Source organism: Corythoichthys intestinalis, chromosome 9 (assembly GCF_030265065.1).
Source record: "Corythoichthys intestinalis isolate RoL2023-P3 chromosome 9, ASM3026506v1, whole genome shotgun sequence".
Classification (NCBI taxonomy): domain Eukaryota; kingdom Metazoa; phylum Chordata; class Actinopteri; order Syngnathiformes; family Syngnathidae; genus Corythoichthys; species Corythoichthys intestinalis.
The window spans coordinates 12,488,363-12,514,965 of record NC_080403.1 but is presented as its reverse complement, the minus strand read 5'-3'; the positions used below and the strand labels follow the sequence as shown (position 1 = coordinate 12,514,965).

The following is a 26,603-nucleotide window of genomic DNA, read 5'->3' as shown; positions in this document are numbered from 1 at the left end:
CTTCACTTGGATGCTATGCACAGTGAATCAGAGGAGAATGACACTACACTTTTTATTGCTCACCATTTATTGTTTGTGTTCCCTGCAGACCAACTGGTATGCTGTCACTTAGAATTGTTTTGTCTGTGGTAAAGATTTGTCACTTTGATCAGTTCTCAGAGGGCACTTATTACAAACAAAGACTCTGTTACTACGAAACAAAGAGATCCAGGGCGCTTAACGTGTCCTATTCCCAATGGGCAAAAACAAAGAAGGGGAATCAGTACACAGAAAGGTACTTGTGACCACAAAAGACCATTTATGTTTAAGACCATAAGAAAGAAAACAGAATGTATTAAAACATAGCAGTAGCACAAATTTCTGGCCTTGTATGACAGCAAATTTTGAGTGTTACATAAAATGTGGCCTGTGTAGTTAAAGCTGTACAATATTGTTAAAATTTTCAGTAACACTTTATAATAACTATCCATTATAACTAGTTAATAGATCATTAGTAAACTGTTAATAAATTATTTATTATTGATTTTTGAAGTGTTTATAATGATGCCTTATAGATAGACAATATGTCATAAACTGATGGTTAATGAGTAACATATGACTTTTAAGCTATATGTCAATGATTTATACCTTCACTTTATAAATTAGTAATATACCATTAACAAGCTATTAGTAGACAACTTATGCAGTATCAGTTAATAGTTTATGTTATTGGGACGTTACTCCTCATTTCTTAATTGTTAGTGAAAGAGTGAATAACATACATAAGCTTATAGCTATACTTCATATAATTCCTCACACTTTACATATCAGTTTTTAATAGTTTGCTAACCATCTACTTAAGTTTAAACAACAGCAATTAGTTTGAACAAGTTCAGGGTTAAAAAATTACAGAAATATTAAAAATATAACATTTTTGTACCTCAAGATTGTTCCACCCATAGTGTTTGCTGTACTTTACCAAAGAAACACCAAAGATTAAATGTTGAACATTTTGTTATAGAAACACACATACAGAGCCATCATAAGACAGAACAAAAAAAAAAAAAAAAAAACAGTACAAACCCATGAGTTTGTGACGCTTTTTGTGCTAAACAAAGTATAGGCTGAATTTATGAGGGGCATTTAATGTTCATAAATCACAGAAAACTATTAACAAACGTTTAAAAAGTCAACAATCAATCATTTATCAACAGTTTAGTAATGATGTATTCACTAGTTATAACAGATAGTTATGATACAGTGTGACCAAATTTTCTTTGCGTCAGTTTGCAAAACAAAAAGTTCTAAAATTAAAAAAAAAAAAAAAAAAAAAAAAAGGATGATAACCAGGAACCAGCCAGCTTTTGTTTGACCTTTAAGGTTCCACTATATGAACAAACCTTGAAAACTTTTGTTGACTAATCAATCTTGTCTCAGTGCAGTTTTTGTAAGAAATACGCAGAGGTGGGTAGTAATGTGTTACATTTACTCTGTTACATTAAGTAATATTTTGAGAAAAACTAACTTATAAGAGTAGTTTTACCAAGCCATACTTTTTACTTTTACTACCGTAATTTCTGGACTATTGGGCGCCCCTGATTACAAGCCTCACCCAGTACATTTTTAAAGGAAAAAACATTTTGTACATACATAAGCCTCTCCTGCCTATAAGCCGCGTGTGCCCACTTAGTAACAAAAGACATTGACAAAGAAATATACAGTTTTCAAAATTTTAATAACACACGTTAACTTTTCGTTCCAAACAGCGCCGGCAAACACGGCAGTTATATAGCAGCGGCACGGAAGTTACATAGCATCAGCGTGGCGGTGCAGCACTAATTGTGCTGGTTAATAAAACCATACAAGTCTTTGTTAGCAATCTTCATCTTCCTCCTGTGCATTCAAACCATGGAAGTCTTCACCCTCAGTGTCGGATATGAAGACGCTCAGATGCACTTCGCCATGCACCTACTCAGTCTCCTTCACTGTCGCCTTCAATGTCTCCCATAATGAGGCAAATTCACTCCTAGCCCGTGCTGTCCTCGTCGCGCAGCAGAATGGCCCCTTTGAAACCCATTGGTGATGGCGGACTCTTTCACAGCGCTTCACGCTACCAGGCTCCCCCGACAAACCTGTGCAAAAGCTGCTCTTTGCATGCGGTGAGTCTTGGCAAACGATCTCTCGCCGCTCGTCATCAAAGCTTCCCATACAACTCGGATGGCCAATTTAATTTCTTCGAGCATTTTCCATGATGCAGGTATGCCAATTCTACTCATCCACAAAGGCGGATGCACAATGCACAAAGTTAAACTACCGTTAATAGTGCAAACTAGCGTCTTCCTCCACACATATTTTCCGCGTGTTAACTCCCACATTCCATGCTCGAGCGCCCCTGACGGCCGTTACAAAAATACACAAATTGGCCGCATCATTGCACATGCCGCAGGACCCAAAATGAGGGAAAAAAGTAGCGGCTTGTAGTCCGGAAATTACGGTAGTTGATTTGTGAAGAAGAAACGCTACTCTTACTCCGCTAGTTTGGGCTACACCAGTCGTTACATTTTTCCTCTTTATTTTAAATGTTAGATTTGACTTTTTTATTGCCAATGATGCCAACAGCGGTTCTACCAATTTCACCAATGAGACGTCTCAACAATAATCACATGACTCCATTATACCAATCAGACTTAAGCTTGCTGTTCTATGCCAGCCTGTTCAATTACTTGGCGTCTTTAAAGCAGCGTAAAAAATTAAGTACCGTATTGGCCCGAATATAAGACGGTGTTTTTTGCATTGAAATAAGCCTCAAAAAGAGGGGGTCATCTTATATTCGCGGTCTAGACAGTATACCCATTCATGACGCTAGATGGCGCCAGATATCATTGAAGCGATGTTCTGTCATTACAGATCTCACCTACTCTCCCCATTCACGACGCTAGATGGCGCCAGATATCATTGAAGCGATGTTCTGTCATGATAAATCTCAGCTACTCTCATTATTTTATTGCAATGTTTTTCCTTATTCAGATTTGTTTCAAGACTATAGTTACAGTTAGACTTCACTTTGATGGTTAATGCCGTTATTGCAATTTTGTTGTTTTATCACCATAGATTGGTTTATTTACATTTCAAAAACCAGAAGCCATTCATTTACGAATGTGATTGCACTTTAGTTTACATATTTAAATGTTCAGATATTAAGATTTGAGGCAAAATAACATGCTTTTTCTCTCAAATATATTGCTATTATCATATGTTTCGAATGTACTGTAATTAGTTTTTGTATGAAAATTAATTTGGTGTTCAAAATGTCTTTTTATCAAACTTGAGTCTTGAAAAAGAGGGGGTCGTCTTATAATCAGGGCTGTCTTATATTCGGGCCAATACGGTTTTTGACATAGGGTGCTGCCGTCAACATGATTCAAAAGCACAGATTTTAACCTGCCTCCCCGTTTTTATTTGGCACCAATTGAGCTATGAAAACTGGAGATATGATCCTTTAAGTTTCATAATAGGTTTTTTCCCTTTTCTCCACTATAGGGCACTCATACTCTTTAGACAAATAATGCTTTATTTCTGTTGATTTTTGTTTTTTTCTCTTGCCGGAATTCAATGTTTTCTTAAAATTATTATTCCTTTGGCTTCATGTGGTTATGTAATAGGTTATAGACCCTACCCACCGACGTCACAAAACCACGTGCTCACTGTATGGTTCCGCCCACTTGTCCGTCATATTGTCTCTGTATTAGCATTGGTTTCAATTGATCGAGGAATTTAAAATGCATTTCATGGAAGACCCGGTGCTTTCTGATGCCGTAAACTCACTGGATGTGTTGCATAAAAGGCGTTATGTGGAAAAGCTTCGTTCTATACAGTCGCCAGATCCATATTTGATGCCCAAAGCGATGTTTTTCGACCCACTGTCTTCGCCCTGTCTGCCTGACATCTGCTACGCTGATATTTACAATTATCTTGTCCACACAAAATCAGCCTATTCTCACGAAAATTTGAAAAACTTCAAGAGCTTGGAGGCTTATAAATACTTCGTTGCTGGTTGGGTGAAACATGTCCTCGTCCACGAAAATTCGGCAGGAATCTATCGTGTGCTTGGAAAGGTGAGTTACGAAATTTTCAATTCAAAATCTTTTGTTATTGCTAACATCCACTGTCAAGTCTAATGTATTTCATGTCGTTTGTCAATGGAGTTAAGGCTTTTAATGTTTATATGGTTTAGCGATAGCACTCCCACTACACACATACGTGTATGTTGTCGGCGATTAGCTTAGCAATGATCTTAATTGTGGTTATTTTGTCAGCCCAAAACCCTCTAAGTATATCTTAAATGCATCTTACCGGATATAAAATGACTACTACATAGTCTGTGGTGATTTTTTGGTGCCCAGTTTTCACGTCGAATTGCAACCGTCCATTTCGCTCTCCTCTTTCGATCCCTCGGAATACGGTAAAACTTCAAGTCTCTCCTTCCATCTTCTCTGTTAGTGCAACCAACAGCCACACACGCCTTCACCATTTTGATTATTAATGTTAAGGAGCAGAAAAACACGCTGTAAATAGGAGGAATGTACGTAGCCGTAACAGGTTAACACTATGTTTTGACGGACAATTGGGCGGTACCATTCTGGAGAGCAGAGTTGTGACGTCACGTGGGTAGGGTCTATAGAACAGTATAGTAATACCATATAGAAAACTTTGTGCCGAGAAAAAAATAACATTATCTAAAACAAATAATAATAATAATAATCAAACATCGTAAGCAGTTACTCACAATGTTACTCATTCCTTGAGTATTCTTTTTATCAAATACTTTTTTACTTGTACTTCAGTACATTTTTTGAATGACTACTTTTACTTGAGTCATATTATTTTGAAGTAACACTTCTCGAGTAAAATTTTTGGCTACTCTAACCACCTCTGGAAATACGTCACATTGTATTGGATAAAACCAGGTATTAGTAAAAATCACTAGACATGGACAAATGAGGTACGAGAATGTTTTTATATGCAGAGAGGGTTACACTAAGATTTTCCTGTTTTTTCCTCTCTACTGTGCTATACTTGCGTTCACCTTTCCTGTGTGCTGCTGGGTGTGCCACATCCAACATGCCACACACGTATACACGCACCACTCCCACGCACTGGGGTGTGACCGTGAGTGTTTAGAACATTATTATGACATTAGGTTCTGTGAACAGCTATATATGTATGTACCACTCATGTCCTGATGCATATTAACAGTGCACTTAAAACAATTAGACAAGACTGCAGTGAGGAAAGAGAAAATTATGTCCTTTATCTTTCTTGTGTGAGTGCATTTTCAAAGAATGTGTTAAAAACTTAAAGACTGATTGTTTTGTATGATAAAAAGAGTGACGCAAGTGATGAGTTTAAAAAAAAAAAATGCAATTGCTAACGAGCTGTTGAATTGCAAACACAGATTTTGTACTTGATAAGAGTTTTATGACAGCTTCAACTGAGGGAATCCTGTGAAACAAGTAGTACAATCCATTGATTGGGTGTACGAACACATTGTGAAGTATTTCTAACTGTACTTTGCACCTCAGATGTGCTTTGGCATAATCATTTTTTTCATTAAATGACAATGTAATTAGCAGCTTAAGCACTGCTTGGCCTTTAGTAATGAGAACCTAGATTCAATTCAGGCTTTGAGAATTTGATATTGTGAGAAATGGTCAAATATTGTCCACACGATATCCAAGCTTAAGTGACAGCTCTGAGTGTATACTGTCAGTGAGTGATGTATGCAATCAATAGTGAAATATCGATACCTCTGACATTAGAACTTACCGGGCTAAAATTTATTCAGATTAAAACATTCAAACATTTTATAGGTTTTCTCACCTACCTCAAGTTATATCACAACACGGTATGCAACGATTATGTACGGTGTTAGTTGTTGATGAAGGGCAAAACAGAAGACCCTGGATCACAGGGTACAGAGAGAATATGGCGCGTCGAGCAGTGCTAAGTAGTGTTGCTGTTGTTAAATACAGTTATCAAATACATTTATGCTCTAACAAATAATTGCATTAGTTATTCTCGGAGTAATATGTGTATTACTGGGATATCTTCAAAGGGGCAACCCCCCGAGATTTAATCAGACAATATAGTATAACATTAGTACAATTATTATTGTACAATATTTTATTTCTGTAAAATGCATCTAGTATTAATATTTAATTGTTACTGACAACCAGTCTAACTTGCCTAAACTTTAAATATATATTCGGTAACGGCAAACGTGTGCAATAATTATGGTATCTAATCACCTAAATGACTATTTAGTGACAATTGCAACTGCAAGAGTCTGGCACTTCCTAATCATACTTGAAAGTTTATAATAGATGAATGAGAAAATTACTCTGTTGTCTTACATTCCTTATTATGTAAAGATTCGAAACACTTTTTTTTTCTTGATGTACCAGAAACAAATGTATTTGACAAAAAACGCAATTGGTTTTGCCAATACCAGCTTGAATTTTGTTAAGTTACTCATTGGAAACTGGAGGCTTACAACTAGAGGTGGGTAGTAATGCATTACATGTACTCAGTTACATTTACTGGAGTAACTTTTTGAGAAAAAATATTTATTATAATAACTATTATTTATAATTATTAATTAATACTTCTAAGAGTAGTTTTATTCAGCTACAGTATACTTTTTACTTTTACTTGAGTAGATTTGTCAAGAAAAAAACGCTACTCCTACTCCGCTACTTTGGGCTACTCAAGAGTCGTTACATTTTTCCTCTTTATTCTACATATTAGATTTATTATATTAAGAGTACAGATACTGGAGACGTGCCTGGTTTATTACCGGGGTAGCCCTACCGATTTTACCGATGAGACGTCACAACAGTAATCACATGACTCCATTATACCACTCAGACGCAAGCTTGCCGTTGTATCTTCACGCTAGCCTGTGCAATCATGTGGTGTCTTTAAAGCACTGTAAAAAATGAAGTATTTGTTATAGTGCGCTGCCCTCAACCTGACCCAACAGCGCAGATTTTAAAATCTCTCCCAGTTTTTATTTGTCGCCGATTGACCACGGAAAACTGTAGATAGATCCTTTTAATTTCAAAATAGTAATTATGAAGGAACCCTTCACTATTGAAACTCATAACTATTTTCTCCACCAGAGGGCAGTCATGCTCTTTGGACGAATAATGCTTCATTTAAGTGATTTCTTTTTCTCTCGTCGGAATTCAATGATTTAAAAAAAAGAAAATTAAATTTCTTTGGCTTAATGTGGGTATGTAATGGGTTATTATGCTGTATCATTATAACAATAGTACATATAGATAACTTTGTGCTCAGAAAAAAATACCATTGTTAAAAAACTTTAAAAAATAAAAATCCAACAAAAATATAAGCAGTTACTCACAATGTTACTCATTACTACTATTCCTTTTACCAAATACTTTTTTACTTCTATTTGAGTACATTTTTTGGACGACTACTTTTACTTGAGTAATATTATTTTGAAGTAACACTACTCTTACTTGAGTAAAATTTTTGGATACCCTACCCACCTCTGCTTACATCACTACTGTAAATTAAGACTTCCGCACAGCCTTTTATGTAACTTGCAAAGACATTCCTGAATCCAGAAAAGCAAGTGACACATGTAAAGAAAACAACCAACATAGAATGCATTAGGCAGTTTGAGTGTCATACTCACAGTGTAATGTTTGACGGTGGGTCTAGCCCGAACGCTGGCAGTACCTGATTCCGGAGAGGTTGGCGAATTCAACACCAGCTCTACATTATCTGTATCAGAAGAGAAGATCTTTGGTCAGGCAAACACAAGTTGACGCTTTCAGAAAACTTTATAAAATTTTTGAGGGGAGAGTTAGTAAAGATAGAGCACTGCGCTGCCTCGAACTGAGATACCAGTTTTGAATGATCTGAACATTGGTTTGTATTCTTCCAGAAACTGAGCAGAATATAACAATGTCATAGCACAAGTCTAACTCTTTGAAGATGTGTTTAATCAGTAATTAATTCCATTACCTGGCAGCATTCTTAACAATCAATGCATCGATTTATGATCATGTCTACATAAAGTGCTCACAGGTAAATGATTAGAGCAATGTTTATATTCTGATCCTATCTAGTTTCTATGCATGGAAAAATACCTTTGGAAATCCTAACTCATTGGATTTGGATTTGCATCGGTAAATAGACTTTTCTAGGTATGTCTTCGGCTATCAAAAACAAAAAAGAAAAAAAAAAGAAAAAAAAGCCTCATGAAAACGTTCTGTGGTGTGTTGTTGATTTTACACCTGCAAAGAGACTGTCATGAAAAAGAGGATATTAAACTAGGTATTAAACTTAATACTTAGGATTAAGAAAAATCATGTTGCCTAACTGGAAGGAGCAATAAATATTTGTGGCGAAAGAGACGAGAAGTGAAGAGAGATGTCGCACTTAAGCAAAAAGCTTGAAAGTTATGTTAAACCTTCTACTTAACAATTTTCTCATGTGGCTGAGGAAAGACTAAACAGGAGACACATACCAGACAGTACATTAAAGTCAACACATGACAGTAGAAAATATCATCATATAATATTGTTAAGTGCAAAACAGACTGAAAGTCTGAATCACCGCAAAAGGAATTACCGTAGATGTGCTGATATAACCAGTTCTGCCAATTGTTTGAAAAACAAATCAACCGGATTTAAATACACACATACTTTCATTTCCTTTCTGTTAACATTGCTTGGTGATAACTCATTGCAAAAGTTAAACACAATACTACAACAGAGCATTAAAGTCATATCAAGATGAGCAGTTTTATCTGGAAATGTTTGTTTTCCGCTAACGATTGGTCAACTGATTTACTAGTCCATCTAAAAAAATTGGCATATTGTGATAAAGTTCATTATTTTCTGTAATGTACTGATAAACATTAGACTTTCATATATTTTAGATTCATTACACACAACTGAAGTAGTCCAAGCCTTTTATTGTTTTAATATTGATGATTTTGGCAAAAAAGTCAAGAGAAACCAAAAATCCCTATCTCAAAAAGTTAGCATACTTCATCCGACCAATACGAAAAAGTGTTTTTTCATACAAAAAAAGTCAACCTTCAATTAATTATATTAGCTTTGCACGCAATACTTGGTCGGGAATCCTTTTGCAGAAATGACTGCTTCAATGCTGCGTGGCATGGAGGCAATCAGCCTGTGGCACTGCTGAGGTGTTACGGAGGCCCAAGATGCTTCGATAGCGGCCTTAGATCATCAACAGTGTTGGGTCTGGTGTCTCTCAACTTCCTATTCACAATATCCCACAGGTTCTCTATGGGGTCCAGGTCAGCAGAGTTGGCAGGCCAATTGAGCACAGTAATGCCGTGGTCAGTAAACCATTTACCAGTGTTTTTGGCACTGTGAGTGGTTGCCAGGTCGTGCTGAAAAATGAAATCTTCATTTCCATAAAGCTTTTCAGCAGATGGAAGCATGAAGTGCTCCAAAATCTCCTGATAGCTAGCTGCATTGACCCTGCCCTTGATAAAACACAGTAGACCAGGGGTCATGAATTAAAAATCCTCTGGGTCCGAAATTAAAAAATTACAACAATCTCGGGTCCGGAAATATTTTTAATGCTTTTTTTTTCCCCAAAAAAAATACAAACGTATCTTTACGTGGCCATGCTGATAATTACAACATTCAAATTTGTAAATAATATATAAAAGGTGCATAAAACTAAAAAGTGCTTTAATTGAATCATTAAATAGCAACATAAGAGAATGTTCAAGACTTTTTTTTTTTTTTTAATTGTGGATGCTGACAGGGGGACTTGCTTTATTTTTTGACAGACCTCTTCTTTTTGCTTTCCATGAAGCAAAGTTTCAGCAACTGCACTCATACAATCTTTGACAATCGGTGCGTCACTGAAATACTTTTTGTTTTGACCAAATATCCACGCTATTCTGAGGGAGCATTCATTTGCGCGTTACTGTGCAGTGAATGAATGAACCATGAACATTGAGGTGCGATCATATTGAGCCCTTAATTCCGCTATTTTTTGAGAACGGATGGCTGAGTTCATAGGGAAACTTTGCGAAAAAGCTGCGTGCTTCGTCTCATAGTGCCTTTTCAAATTGCTGTTCTTTACAAGCGCTACTGTCTCTGAACAGATGAGCCATAGCGGTCTTGTGCTGCCGCCAGGTAAAATGAACAGAAATGTGTTGGTCCAATCCTCCTTAAACACTGTTTTCTGCATCAATCTTGCGTTGTTTTGAGCACACCATTTGCCGTACCTTTTTCGCCTCTTCCTCAAACTTCATTCGGCTAAGTATTTGGCTGTCACTCCGCGGAGTCTGGAAAGCGAGTGTGAAGGGCTGTTTACATGGTGACTCTCCGAGAATATGAAAAATTTCAAATTTGTATTTGCGTCTCCATTTGAACAATGTCGCAATTCCGCATGAAAACGATGTAGTATTCATGCCAGGCCCTAGGGGGCAGTGCAGATTTACAGGGCGACAGAGAATGATGCAATTTGACCCCACCAAGCTCCCTCAGCCCGGAAAAAAATATGCCCGCCCACTCGAACCAATGGCATTTTTCTTTTGTTCAAAAAGGCACAAAAATTGAAACATTCAACATATTCAATTTAAAAATATTATTAAAACAGTAAATTAAAGCCGACATTCCACCATATTTGCTGTTTTAAATGTTTAGTAGCACCGCTGCGCACGCCCAATGTGACATGTACGAGTGCTGACGTTAACGTCGCAGTCTCGTGCCGCGGGAGCCTTTAACATGCATGCCGAGGAAGCCCCCCCTCAATTCCCGGCAATCGGATTCTGCCACTTTGGAGGCAGGATTCAGAATTTTTCGTTTTCGCCTTCCGTCTTCGCCGACACCATATGCACGCGAGGCGAGTCCGCTACTCAGTCATTGCGTCTTTGTGTCGCAGAGTCGCTATGTAAACTACCCCTGAGACATGCTGTTCTAAAAATAACTTTCAAATGCCTCACTCCCATTGGCTGGCTCACGCGCATCACCGCTAAGGTTTTTGTTTGTTGCCCACCTCCAGCTGTGCAAACCCGCAGACAAAAATGATTTTTGTTGTTGCAACGTGTATTAGTCGCGACAGCTTGAGATCCGGTCCAGATGGCTTGGGGGTCCCGAACCGGACCGAGGTCCGCGGTTCAGTGACCTCTGCAGTAGACCAATACCAGCAGCTGACATGGCACCCCAGACTAGGGATGGGCGATACCAGTGATTTTGGATTCGATCTGATACCAAGTAATACCATGGCCAAATATCGCGATCCCGATCCGATATCGATACCGGAAGTTCATATTTATATTAGGGCTGTCAAAATTATCGCGTTAACGCGCGGTAATTAATTTTTTTAATTAATCACGTTAAAATATTTAACGCAATTAACGCACATGTCCCGCACTGTCCCATGTCAGACAGTATTCTGCCTTTTGGTAAGTTTTACAGCAAGGTTTTTTTTTGTGCTGTCTAACAGCGTACTCTTGTGGTCGCTTTGCGACATGGTTTATTGCTTTCTTGCCAGTTCAATATGGCTGCATGACGTCTCGGGCTGACGCCTACGTTGTAATGTTGTGCTTATATGATCCTTGGACAAGATTTGTCCGTAAGTATGGTTGTTGTAAAGAATGTACAAATTATGTTAGTAAGCGAAATGTTATATTTTTTGTATGAGATGCTTTTTGTTTATGTTTAGTGAACCTGTATAGCGTGCTAAGCTAACGTTGTTGCTAATGCAATGCTTGCGTACTTTTTTTTTGTAGTTTCACTACGGTCTAAAGAGGACAATGGTTTGAGGCCATTTTATTAATAAATCAGATGAAAAAGAAAGAAGTCTGATTATTAAGGCGTCGTTCACTAGCTGTCTAGCTTTGGAAAAAGCTTTTGGAAAAAGTAGACGCTTCGGAGTGAGGACAGCATAGACATGGCTCACGCGCGTCACCGCTAAGGTTTTTGTTTTTAATTAACTCGATTAAAAATTTTAATCGTTTGACAGCCCTAGTTTATATATGTATGTATATATATATATATATATATATATATGTTATATACAACCCTGCAGTTCTCAGCCATTCTGATGATATCTAATGTACAACTACAGCAAGCACTCAAAAACTATTAAAAGTCTCTGTGTCAAATATGCATTGCAATGGAAAAACTGCTGCTTTTAATAACTAGCAAAGCAGTGTCCCTACAAACTCAGAAACCAATCCATCAACAACAAAATCTGATTAGTCAGTCTCACGCTAACCATGACCCTTAAATTCATATGCACAAACTATTTCCCTGCTACATGTTGTATTTGATCAAATTTTAATTTACCTAAGTTAATTTTTTTGGGATCTAATTAAAGAACAAATTATTAGTAGCATGTTACCGCCCTCTAATGGTAGATCATTAAAAACAAATTCAATAAACAATACCACTTACCGTTTTTGAATTTTATTTTACTAACACAATTTTGAAATAATTGAAACAGACCTTTAACAAAATAAAAGTAAATAGCAACAAAACATTAGAAATCAAGCATTTGATTGTTTGTAACATAAAATATGGAAATTTTAAAATGTTAAGTAATAATTTATATATATTTTTTTTATACCCAACTTGCTTGCTCGTAGTTCACTTGACTATCCTATGGACGGTGATGTGGGCTGATTTGTCCTCATTGCATCAAAAATTAATAAAATGGAGACTCACATTTAGTTTACAGTAATACTTCACCGTTAAATATGTCACTGTGGTCATTTTACCTTTTTTATATATTGCGGTATGAACTTTGCTTTTCAAAAATGAGATGTAGCTATAACTTTCCATTACAAAGCATATTCAATAGTGCTGCAAAGTTCTTTTTATGTAAGATGACAAAAACGCCATATTTATCGTTTCATATTTCACATCAGCCGCTAATGCTTATATTGTCTCTGATTATCTATTAGCACCTCCATTACCTGGATAAGTCCTGCCTTTCGCAAACGCCACTTCTAAAGTACTTTGCTTTTGCTTCGGCGGGGTGGTCTTGTCCTTTCTCGTTTTTTATTCATTTCGTCGTGTGCTTCAGGATGCACCTTTCTTAAGTGTTTCGTGAGGTTTGTGGTATTAGGCACAAACTGTGCACTTAGCCTCGTTGCTATTTATCAAAATTAAATATGTTCAAACCAGACTTCTTTTACAATCCGTCGTCGATGCCGCAGCCATGCTACCAGGCTGGTAGTACCAGCTTCCAAATGTTTGTTTGTTGTGACTGTGTTGGTGCCTCGTGAGAGGGGCGGAGGAAAAGCATGCTGATCGACACAGGATAGGGACGTAAATGGGGGCGGGAGCAGACGCCGGTGCACTGCTTATGTGCATGTAGAACGCGAAAGGGAAAAGTAGAACAAAAAGTGTGCACAAAAATATACCCAAAAAATAGACAAAGAAAAAATATATATTCCAAATGTCGATACTTTTGCTTGGGGATCGATACCTAAAACTTAACGCGCTGGATCGAAATATCGATATTTTGGTATCGATCCACCCATCCATACCCCAGACCATCACTGACTGTGGGTATCTGACACTGGACTTCAGGCATTTTGGCATTTCCTTTTCCCCAGTCTTCCTCCAAACTCTGACACCTTGATTGCCGACTGACATGCAAAATTTGCTTTCATCTGAAAAAAGTACTTTGGACCACTGAGCAACAGTCTAGTGCTGCTTCTCTGTAGCCCAGGTCAGGCGCTTCTGCCATTTCCAGCACACTCCTGTGCACGGTGGCTCTGGATGTTTCTACTCCAGACTCAGTCCACTGTTTCTGCAGGTCCCCCAAGGTCTGGAATGGGCCCCTCTCCACAATCTTTCTCAGGGTGCAGTCCCCTCCTCTAATTGTGCAGCGTTTCCTGGCACACTTTTTCCTTCCGACAGACTTCCCATTGAGGTGCCTTGATACAGCACTCTGGGAACAGCCTATACGTTCAGAAATTTCTTTCAGTGCCTTAGCCTCTTGCTTGAGGGTGTCAATGATGGCCTTCTGGACACCAGTCAGGTCGGCAGTCTTGCCTATGATTGCTGTTTTGAGTAATGAACCAGGCTGGGAGTTTGTAAAAGCCTCAGGAATCTTTTGCAGGGGTTTTGAGTTAATTCGTTTATTAAGATGATTAGTAGCTTCTTTATAGTACCTTTTCATGATATGCAAATTTTTTGAGATAGAGATTTTTGTTTTTTTCTTGACTTTTTTGCCAAAATCATCAATATTAAAACAATAAAAGGCTTGAACTACTTCAGTTGGGTGTAATGAATCTAAAATATATGAAAGTCTAATGTTTACCAGTACATTACAGAAAATAATGAACATTATCACAATATGCTAATTTTTTGAGAAGGACTAGTATTTCCTGTCTGGGAAGCTGCAATAATAGAAGACCAGTAATGATTGTATGACACTGTAGCCATGTCGTTTGTTGCCATGACGGAGTAAGAGCAAAAGCAAACTAACTACAGAAATGTTGCCACACTGACACTGCCAAACTGCACTTTATTGAGTGACTGCTGAGAAAATGTATTGTTATTATCATTATTGAATTGAATTTAATGTTGATTAGCTGGCCAACTATTTTTACATACAACAAACATACATACATTTTACATACAAGTGTTTGGCTTAAAATTAGCAATATCCACTCGACATATGTCATACATTGCACGCGAATGATTGTTCTAGGGGGCAACGAGTAATAATATTCAAAGATTTGTTCCATTCTGAATCTGAACGTGTAATGATATTCAAAGGTTTGTCCCATTCTGAATCTGAAAATTTGGATTTCCACATACACATGAAAGTCAATTAAAGCCGCCACTTGTTTGTGCATGGTGTGTCACAAGTGGAGCTCTTCAGAGAAATGATATTTTGGAAAATAAAGTTTGTCCAGGGCGAGGTTTCAGGCTTGTCTGGCCGACTTTGAGGCCTTTAGCCTGCTTAGACATTCCCGTCATTGTGGGCAGATGTTTTGAGGCAGAGGATAAAGAAATAAAAGTCACTACCAAGAACCAGCCAAAGGAGACCATAGACGAACCCCTGGTTGCTGACAGGTTGGCACTAAATTTGGCCATGGTAAGCAGCATGAAGGATGGAGGCCATGAAAAAAATAAAATAAAAATGAAATCTTCATGAAAGGTAATATACTGGATCTGAAATACTTAGGCATTTCTCCCCAAATAGCTAACAAAAATACGTCTTTAAAAGTTGGGCTGACTCCAGCAGCTCTGCACGTCATAAAGGCAGTGGCGAGACGCCTTGCTCGTAATAAATGCTTCTCAGATGAGTCAGGGAGGAGGACGTATGAAGTGGGCAGGTACTGTATTAGCATAATGATACATGGTGAGACGTCACATCACCGATTTCAAATATGCTCTATTGTGGAGCAGCTTGATTTACAAAAGACATTGCAATCAAATCACAAACCAAACTACCCCACAAACATTACCCACACTTTTGATCTATTTTAGGCTTAAAACAGTGGACAAAAACTGGAATCCCGCGACCACACAAGTTTACCTTTAATTGACTTAATTTTCAGTTTGCACCTACTGCAAAATATTCACTTGGAACCAAATGACCATTAAATATGGAAGCCCAACTACAACCATAATAATAAATTATGAATGAGCTTTCACTCGTTATTAATAACCATAATCTGAATTCTGAATTCTCGTCTCGTTTAGAACACTTTATAGGTATCCGTGGTAAAGCTCTACAGTGGTTTAAATCATACCTGGAACATAGGACCTTCTCAGTAATGATTGGGGACTTTTCCTCCTCACAAACCTCTCTGTCTTGTGGGGTGCCACAAGGCTCCATTTTAGGGCCTGTTCTCTTTGCACTCTATCTCCTACCTTTAGGATCGGTTATAAAAAAACATAATATCTCTTTTCATTTTTATGCTGATGACCTGCAGCTGTATCTCCCCCTGAGACCCAACGAACAAACTGCTCTCACTAAATTAATGGAGTGCATATCTGATGTGAAGCAGTGGCTAGCGCAAAACGTTTTACATCTTAACGAAAGCAAAACTGAATATATTACTTTTGGCACACCTTCTATGTTAAATGCCCTTGAGCCCAACCCTGGCACTCTGGCTCCCTTTTTTAAAACACATGTTAAAAATCTCGGAGTGATATTCGATTGCAGGCTCAACTTTGAAAAACAGATTAGTTCTGTTGTAAGAGCAAGTTTTTTCCAGCTCCGTCTCTTGGCCAAAGTGAAGCCTTTTCTTACTCGCCACGACCTGGAAAAAGCAATTCACGCTTTTATAAGCTCAAGGCTGGATTACTGCAACGCACTTTATGTTGGTCTTCCCAAATCCTCGGTTTCTCGTCTCCAACTTGTTCAAAATGCTGCTGCTCGATTTTTAACAGATACACCTAGACGTGAACATATTACCCCCGTGCTATCATCGCTCCACTGGCTTCCAGTCCATTTTAGAATTGATTTTAAACTTTTACTGTTTGTTTTTAATTCTATCAATGGCCAGGCTCCTTCTTACTTATCAGAAATTTTAACCATCCGTAACTCTGGCAGGAGTCTTCGCTCTACCGGCCAACTTCATTTGCAAGTCCCAAGGTCCAAACTCAAACAGTGGGGAGACCGATCTTTTGCGGTTGCTGCACCCAGGTTATGGAATAGTCTTCCCCCTGAAATCCGCACCACTACAAATTTGGGCCTTTTTAAATCTCGTTTAAAGACACACCTTTTTAGACTCGCCTTTCCCCAAGATTAGTTTAGCCTGGTTTTATTTCTTTAGGGTTTTTAATGTTTTCGGATTTTATCTGTTTTATTGTTTTGTTTGCTGTCTGACTAATCGTGATGCGTTGTTTCGTTTCTTTTTTCTTTTCTTTTCTTCCTAATGTCATTGTATAATACTTTCCTGCCTTTTATTTACTATGTGCCATGTTTGTCTTTCTTGTAAAGCACTTTGGGGACCTTTCGGGTTTTGTAAAGGGCTATATAAATAAATTTGATTGATTGATTTGATTGATTGAATTAATCATTAGGGCCCGAGCACTAGACGTGCGAAGGCCCTATTGTTTTGCAAAGGATTATTATTATTATTATTATTATTATTATTATTATTATTATTATTATTATTATTCTTCTTTTTTCAGGGCAAATGAAAATGGCCAATTTGGAGGCCTGAACATGCACGAAAAGTCACCAAAATTTGCACATACGTGCCGCTTCGCGTAAATTTCGATAATCTTGTGTCGTTTTGAAAAAATGTCAAAAAATGGCTCAGTGGCGCCCCCTTTACCCTTAAAATTTTCAAAAAGGCCTCTCCTCTCAGGTTTTCAACGTAGAGCAATGAAATTTGGGGAGTAGATACCTTATGCCTAACTGTTCAAAAAAGCCTCTTGCACCCATATTCCAAATCCAACAGGAAATCGGATATTTTGGATCAAATGTGAAATTTTTATCGGTTCACAGTTGGGGTTTACATTTGGAGGCCTGAACATGCACGAAAACTCACCAAAATTTGCACATACATGCAACTTTGCGTAAATTTTGATAATCTACAAAAAAAATTAACAAAATGGCTCAGTGGCGCCCCCTTGAAATTTTCAAAAAGGCCTTTCCTATTAGGTTTTTTCAACGTAGAACGATGAAATTTGGCGAGTCGATACATTGTGCAAAACTGCTCCAAAAAGTCTCTTGCACCCATATTCCAAATCCAACAGGAAGTCGGAAATTTTGGATCAAATGTGAAATTTTATCGATTTACATTTGAGACCTTGTCGCTGAAGAAAATAGTTGGATCGTCTTCAAAATTGGTCAGAGTATTCAGGAGACATATGAGATCTTAAGTTTTCAAAATGGTGTGTTTTCACTCAAGGGTCGGGCCTGGGCGTGGTCCCAAAGTCGGCCATTTTTGGGCAAAATACCAAATTCAGAAAATGATTAAAAACTCCGTGATACAACGTTCAATCTTTTTCATTTCTAGCATGTATATGAGATATCCCAGCCTGAACACGACTGCATTGAAATATTACCCATTAGGCCTGGCGCCCCCTAGTGGGAACAGGAAATGGCCTTCTTTACGAGACAGGCTCCTCCTCCAAGGGAAAAAAATCTATTGACCTCAAACCTGTTTCAGGGGAGCCTCAAGACATGTGTTCAGGTCCCTGATAAAAAATATTGAGGTTTCGTTGAAGCGGAGAGGTCCAAACTGGAAGTGAAAATGACCGTCAACAATTTGTCTCGCCAAAAATTTTGAACAGTCATAACTCGGCAGATATGCAACATATCTGCGCCAAACTTTCCGTGTTTGTTGAGAGTCATACCCTGAAGGTTCTTGTAGGGGTCATTTGCATCAACTCTACAGTGCCAACTAGTGGCGAAAGAAAGAAGTTTTAAAAAAGGCCTTTCCTATTGGGTTTTTTCAACATAGAGCAAGGAAATTTGGGGAGTAGATACCTTATGCAAAACTGCTCCAAAAAGTCTCTTGCACCCATATTCCAAATCCAACAGGAAATTGGGTATTTTGGATCGAATGTGAAATTTTCATGGGTTCACAGTAAGAGTTTACATTTGGAGGCTTGAATATGCATAAAAACTCACCAAAATTTGCACATACATGCGGCTTTGGATAACGTTCGATAATCTTGCAACGTTACGAAAAAATTTAACAAAATGGCTCAGTGGCGCCCCCTTGAAATTTTCAAAAAGGCCTCTCCATTTAGGTTTTTCTAACATAGAGTGATGAAATTTGGAGAGTCAAAACTTTGTGCAAAACTGCTCCAAAAAGTCTCTTGCACACACATTCCAAATCCTACAGGAAATCGGGTATTTTGGATTGAATGTGAAATTTTTATCGATTTACAGTGTGCACATTTTACACCTTGGCACCTAGGGAATTAGTTTGATCATTCTCAAAATTGGCGAGCCTGTTCATGAGGCATATGAAATCTTAAGTTATAAAAATGGTGTGTTTTCATTCACGGGCCTGACCTGGGCGGGGTGCCAAAGTCGGCCATTTTTTCGCCAAAACACCGAATTCGGAAAATGACTGATAACTCCCTCATACAACGTTCAATCTATTTTAAATCTGGCATGTGTGTGAGGTATACTAGCCTGAGCAGGACTGGATTGAAAATTTACCATTTGTGCCTGGCGCCTCCTAGTGGGAACAGGAAATGCCCTTTTTTACGGGACACACTCCTCCTCTAAAGGGAAAAAATCAATCTACCTCAAACCTGCAAAAGGGAAGCCTTAAGACCTGTGTTCAGGTGCCTGATGAAAAATATTGAAGTTTCGTTGAAGCGGAGGGGTCCAAACAGGAAAGTGAAAATGACTGTCAACAATTTTTCTCTCCAAAAACTTTGAACAGTCATAACTCGGCAGATATACAACATATCTGCGCCAAACTTCCCGTGCTTGTTGAGAGTCATACCCTGAAGGGCCTTGTAGGGGTCATTTGCATCAACCCTACAGCGCCAACTAGTGGCAATAGAAAGTCACTCGTTTTTCCAATACATGTCCAGTTCTTTTCAGGTTGGTCATTGTAGTTTCAAGACCTATTAAAATACTTATTTACGGCCCGTGTCCACGTGTCTCTGTCTGTTGCCGTGACGACCCTTTGTTCGCCATTTAAAGGAAATATTTTTTTTCAGAGACTCAGGCAGCTTATAGAGCCACAATAGTTGGCACACTTGGTCGAATTGGCCCAGTTAGAAGATTAATTTTAGTTTTGAATAAGGGCTTGGCTGCACAGCTCAGTAGTGGCTCCTTTTTTGTAGTACTCTCTCCAATAGGGGTTTTTATCTCTTGGGTGTGGGAATGTAAATAGGCGACTTTCGAGCATGTTAGGTTCTAATGAGATGATTAGAGAGGAGGATCTGCCACCGCCCTGACCTGCACACAGTCCGAGTTGCGTGACGTCCGAGTTGCGCTAGATCGCGAGGGCCCGTTCAGTCCTGCTTGCAGGCCTAGTTTATTTTAATATTTTATTATTTATTTTCCTTCTCTTATCCGAGAATGGGTCGCAGGGGCAGAAGCTTCAGCATGGAAGCCCAGACTTCACGCTCCCCAGCCACTTCATCGAGCTCTTCCAGCTACCAGGGGGGGCCCAGGCCAGCCAGGGGACAGTTTCTCCAGCATGTCCTGGGTTGGCCCCGCAGCCTCCTCCTTATTTCATTATTGCCATTTCAATAATTTATTTTATGGCAATATCGATTTTATTATTTATTTAATATCATTCATTATCATTTTATTTCTAGAGCGCTTTTCAAGTCACACAAAGATGCTTCACAAGAGAGATGGAATCACAGTACACACTAAACAATCATTAAAAAAAAAGGGGAAAAAAAGATTAAAAGCACGATAAATATACGTAAAGATATAACAGAGCTAGGGATCATTGTGGGTAAGAAAGAGTGAACGGGCGTGTTTTGAGTCTGGATTTGAAAAATGAAAGGGTAGATATACTGCGAAGATCAGGCGGTAGGGAGTTCCAGAGCTGAGGGGCACAGTGACTAAAAGCTCTAGAACAGCTTATCCTTATCATGGTTGCAAGAGGGCTTATACCAGCTCACAATGGGTGCGAGGTGGGGTACACCCCAAACTGATTGCCAGCCAGTCGCAAAATATTTGATATTTTAATGTCAATTGTGTGCCTGTGGACCTTTGGGATCTTTTTGATGATTTAGGGATTTTTTTCTAAATTACTTGACTCATGCATTTCTACTCTGAAGTTACTCAAAGTGCTTTGACACTTCTCATTAAGCCGATCAAAAAGCATCAAGAACAACATTGGCTTCATTATATTACTCAGGCACACTTTGACAGTCACAAGGGCAGAGATTGAACCCACAAATAGGGGAAACAACTAATCTACCACTGAGCCATGTTCATAATCTGTGACTGTCAGTCAAACACTGACATGAACTTTTGAGATTTTTATCTCAAATTAAACTACATGACAATATGTGTTTTATTGTTTTTAGAAGATAGTAGATAAATACCAAGTCATATCACATTTCAAAAATTAGTCACGGGAAGTAACAATATTAACATTTCATTACTGTAGTCAATAGATTCTCAGGTGTTTGTAGTTTAAAGTATATTTTTTGGGACGACTTTCTCATCACTCCCAGTCCCTACATTTAAAAACAACTCCAACTTTGTCATTCCTTTTCCAACCTCTGTAATGGCAGCGCCAACTGTCAGTATGCGTGGACGAGGTGAACATGGTGGACATGGTGGCGAAAAACTCAGAAATGTTTTAATGGTAGTAACAAAACGCCAAGTTCAAACAAAAGCTGTTGGGATCAAACAAAAGACCAGGAATCAAAACTTACGGGATACAGGAAAAACCAGGCATGAACGCAGAACAGAATTACGCAACAAGAACAGACAGCAAATGGGGATCTTCAATACAGACATGGGTTAACGAGACAATGAGGCACAGGTGGGTGACAAAAGAGGCAGCTGATTGGTCAACACACAAGGAGCAGCCAACAACAGGTGAAATCAGTGGGTAAACACAATGACCAGACACACTAGGGTAGGGGTCCCCAACCTTTTTTGCACAATGGACCGGTGTGATGTGGGCCTTTTTTCCACGGACCGGCAGAAAAATAGTAAGTATAAAATAACACGACAGTGCTAAAAACAAATGCTAAGTGCAAGGAAAATGTAAATTACCAGACGCTGAACCTTCTCTGTCCTAAAACTTGACAGTAAATATCCTTGGTCAGAGGCATAATCAATTCTCCAATGGTGAAAGGTTTCTTGGCTTTAGCATTACGGTTCGCCACACAAGGTATGATGCTCTCAGTGCATTCGCTTTTGTTGGTTGGAGACCCACACTAATTGTCTCTGTCCTTCGTGTTCGCGCTTTTTTTTTGTTTAAAAAATTCCAAAGGCTTATCCATTATTTCTGGGTGCTTCGTCTCTATGTGCCGAAGCAGCTTTGAAGGCTTCATTGCCTCGTTTGCAAACTGTTGGCCTCATATTATGTAGAGTGGACTTGGCATAGGCTTCTCTTCTTTCTCGTCAGGTGGCCTTTTCCCCGTAAAAAGCTGTCCAAAGACGTCGGGGTTTTTTTGGGGCTAATTATTTACAGTAACAAATCTTATGCGCCTACGTTATACGTCATTAACGTCAAAAAACATAGATACTAGCTCCAATTTATTCTATGACGACATCCTATCCAGTTTTATTATTATCTCTGTATAGACCCTACCCACGTGACGTCACAACTCCTTCCTCCTAACTGGTGCCGCCCAATTGTCCGTCAACACATCATGTTTCCCTGTTACGGCTACGTACATTCCTCCTATTTACGACGTGTTTTTCTGCTCGTTAACATTAATAATCAAAATGGTGAAGGCGTGTGTGGCGGTCGGTTGCAATAACAGAGAAGATAGACGGAGAAGATGGAGAGACTTGAAGTTCTACCAGATTCCGAGAGACCCGGAGAGAAGAGAGCGAGATGGGCTGCTGCAATTCGACGAGAAAACTGGGCTCTAAACGATTACCACAGATTATGTAGTAGTCATTTTATATCTGGTAAGATGCATTTAATATATATTTAGAGGGTTTTGGGCTGACAACCACAATTAAGATCATTGCTAGGCTAATCGCCGACAACATACACGTATGTATGTAGTGAGAGTGCTCTCGCTAAACCATATAAACATTAAAAGCCCTAACTCCATTGACAAACGACATGAAATACATTAGACTTGACAGTGGATGTTAGCAATAACAAAAGATTTTGAATTGAAAATTTCGTAACTCACCTTTCCAAGCACAAGATAAATTCCTGCCGAATTTTCGTGGACGAGGACCTGTTTCACCCAACCAGCAACGAAGTATTTATAAGCCTCCAAGCTCTTAAAGTTTTTCAAACTTTCGTGAGAATAGGCTGATTTTGTGTGGACAAGATAGTTGTACAGTTCAGGGTAGCTAGCAGATGTCAGGCAAATACGGCGGAGACAGCGGGTCGAAAAACATCGATTTAGGCATCAAATATGGATCTGGCGAATGGATAAACTGAAGCTTTTCCACATAACGCCTTTTATGTAACGCATCAAGTGAGTTTACGGCATCCGAAAGCACCGGGTCTTCCATGAAATGCATTATAAATTGCTCGATCAATTGAGACCATTGATAATACAGACACAAAATGACAGACAAGTGGGCGGAACCATACAGCGAGCACGTGATTTTGTGACGTCGGTGGGTAGGGTCTATTGCGATTATATCTAAATTGTGATTTTCTTTCCTTTTGGATAAGCGTCCAAGCAAAAAGACCGGAAATATCCCGTCTGCTATTGCCGTGGTGTGCCGCCAGCAGCAGGCAGCTGGCGTTACTGTTTACATTTCCTGACGCTGGGCTGCTATTGAGGTGTGTAAACACCCCAGTAATTGCGCCCACCACTAGAAGGCGAAGTCCACATACTGTATCTCTATTCTGACTGGTCAATAGAGTAGGCAGGCAGATTGGTGTGTGAAGAGGCACAGGCCAGAATGCTGTCGTTAATAAATTATTTATCATTTCTGTGCCGCCCGGTAACATATGTGCCACGGACCGGTACCGGTCCCCGGCCCGGTGGTTGGGGACCATTGCTCTGGGGCACAATGACTGAAAAAAACGACGTCTTTGGACAGCTTTTTAGGGGGAAAACGCCAGATTAGAAGACTAATTTCTCATCATCTGCGCTTTGCGAAATTGTTCTACATAGTCGAATCGTCTCAAAATATGATTCTAATTTACATAATAATGCTATTTAAGATCCAGTCATACGCACTTTAGAGCACTGTATAAAATGAAGTTTGTGACATAGAGGGCTGCCCTCAACATGACTCGAAAGCGCGGATTTACACCTCTCTCCCAGTTTTTATTTGGCACCGACTGACCACGGAAAACAAGAGATATGATCCTTTAATTTCACTATGAAGGAATTAAAGCATTCACCATTCAAACTATGAACTATTTTCTTCACTAGAAGACACTCATGCTCTTTGGACAAAAATTGCTTCGTTTGTCCTTTTTTTCCCCCGCCGGAATTCAATTAGATTTTTTTTTAGGGGGGGGGGGTATTTCTTTGGATTAATGTGGATATGTAATGGGTTATTGTACAGCAGTGCTTCTCAAATATTTTCTGTTACGCCCCTCCCAAGGAAGACGTAAATGTTTCGCGCCTCCCCCAAACTCTCTGCCACCACTGTAAATAGTATCATTTGTGTATAAAATTACAAGTATGCCTCAGCCTAACATTGTGTCATTTTTGTCTTTTTAAAGAAAAAAAGTGACACATCAACTTATAATAAAGTATAACTTTATTAACATTGGTTTTTTTTTGTAACAGAAAAGACTTAACGCGCAACAATCTGCCTGAATTTAGAAGAAAGTCACATCCAAACTGTAAAAATACACTCAAGGTACATTTTTGACCATTTGATACTGAAAAATAAAATGTAATAAAATCAGTAAATAAAAACAAATTCAATGTGATTAGAAACATTAACTCATGAGGACAATATGCCAAAAAATTTGACCGAAAAAACAAAACTGAATAGGAAAATAAAAAAGTGCCTTTGGACAGAATGAAAGTTTTTATTTTCGCCACTCACAGTATCACCTCCTTTGCAATGGTGTGGGGTTATTTTGCACTGCGCATGCTAACAGTGCTCACCGGTTTACTGACATAACTGACAAAGCAGGACGATTGTTGGCAATATTTGGCACGTTTCCGATGAAAAATAATCAAGCAGCTTATCAATGAAATTGGGGTCTAATGTCTTTAAGTGGCGTCTTATTTGATTTGGCTTCTGGCTGTCCGTTATAATCATTTTTAGACACAGTAAACAGTGGTCTTTCGTCATCTCCCACTGTATTAAAAGTCAAAGCCAAAAGGCGAACGGCCTGAAAAAAGTGCATTCTCGGCGGCCGAGGGAGAACCGTAGGTGAGGGCGGTCGTCGTGACGATCCCAAGCCGAAAAAGGGCACTTCTTGGGCGGACACGTGAGAACCGGAGAAGACAGTGGGTCGCTGCGTGAGTCCGGTGTTGTGCCGAAAAAAAGGCCGGAAAACGTTTTTCGAAAACAGCGCTGAGCTTTTCATAGCTCTTTTCTGTGTTCATTGTGCACTGTGCTCTTGCTTAGTTCAAAAATACTGCGCGTACTCCGAAAATGAGAGCGCCACTGCCACCCAGTAAGTGAATGCGCAAGTACACTTTATTCAAGTACAGCAAAAAAAAAAAGCATGTTCCCTGAGGTCACATGTGCCACCCCTGGCATTGCTCTGCGCCCCCCTGGGGGGGCGCGCCCCACTATTTGAGAAGTACTGTTGTACAGTATCATTATGACAACAGTTCATATAAATAAGTTTGTGCTGAAGGAAAAAAATACCATTGTTAAAAAATGAAAATAAAAATAAGCAGTTACTTACAATGTTACTCATTACTCGACAATTCTTTTTACTGGGTACTTTTTACCTGTACTTGAGTACATTGTTTGAATGACTACTTTTACTATTACTTGAGTCATATTATTTTGAAGTAATACTACTCTTACTTGAGTAAATGTTTGGCCCACCTTTGTTTGTTACATGTTTTAATGCTTCTTTATGCATTATTTTAAAAAAATATATGTCTGAATTTTGGGGACCTTGGAACAGATTAGGGCATTTACAAGGAAAACGCGTCTCTACAGAATTTTCAAGTTAAGAAACTAAATCCAGAACCAATAATTTCGTAAATAGAGGTACCACTGTATATATATATTTTTTTTAATGAACAAAAATAGTCACTCGCCCATATAAAAGGTTAAATGTTTTATGTGTAATAATAATAATAATAGTAATAATAATAGCATTGATAAATAATAACCCAAAATTCACCTGCTCTATAGAGGGTTTGGGGTCTCAATGTGTCAACTGTAAATCACTGTCCACTCTAGCGACCACTATCCCTGAATAGGCTCATTAGTATTTTCATTATTTTACACACAATCTTAGAACGTAATAAAGTACGGTTTGTGTCCATTTTCGTTACCTGTTAATTATTGTTAGGAGGGTTTCATACCCTTACAATTTTTTAGGATGAAAACGTGGTTTCCGTTGATTAATTTATTGTTCATAGTCACGACTCATCTAGTGGGTTTTTTATTCACCAAGTACAAAGGTCGTATAATCTCCCGAGTAATACTTTACATATTTCTTATACACTTGCCGTGCACTCTGTGTACTTACCCATGTCCCTCATTTTGACGTTGGTATCGAAAAGAGAATGTTCCTTCCGACCCAAAAGGGTCATGGTTCCCCTCTTCATCTTCAGTGGCGGTGTTTACGTATGAGCGTGTAAAACCACTAGTCACACATTTTGACCATTGCTGCTGCTGCTCCTTCGTGGGACAACTACGGCGCAATCAAGCGAACTACCGCAAAGTTGATGGGAAAGTCGTGGAAAAAAATGTCATTGACTCCGCCTTCCGAGCTCAAGTTACACTTTCAACAACAGGTGAGGCCCAAGTAACCTGCTCGTCACTCCCCGCCGACATTCCAGTACTCACTAATCTCTGCACTTTAATTA

At 38.8% G+C, this 26,603-nt stretch overlaps 1 protein-coding gene across 2 annotated transcripts in view; it reads right to left on the bottom strand.

Annotated features, from left to right (window-relative positions):
* LOC130922218 (proteoglycan 4) overlaps positions 1–26,443 on the bottom strand; it is a 39,465-nt gene extending 13,022 nt beyond the window's left edge. The window contains exons 1-2 of one of the 2 annotated variants that reach the window (XM_057846836.1): positions 26,264–26,443; positions 7,703–7,791 (exon numbers count right to left, since the gene is read on the bottom strand). In XM_057846836.1, the coding sequence (XP_057702819.1) occupies positions 7,703–7,791; positions 26,264–26,342 (168 nt within the window). In that variant the 5' untranslated portion in view covers positions 26,343–26,443. Of the gene's footprint in view, positions 1–7,702; positions 7,792–21,362; positions 22,673–26,263 lie in introns of those variants that run through there. The other variant, XM_057846835.1, reaches the window with a different exon arrangement.
* Positions 26,444–26,603: the final 160 nt, after the last annotated feature.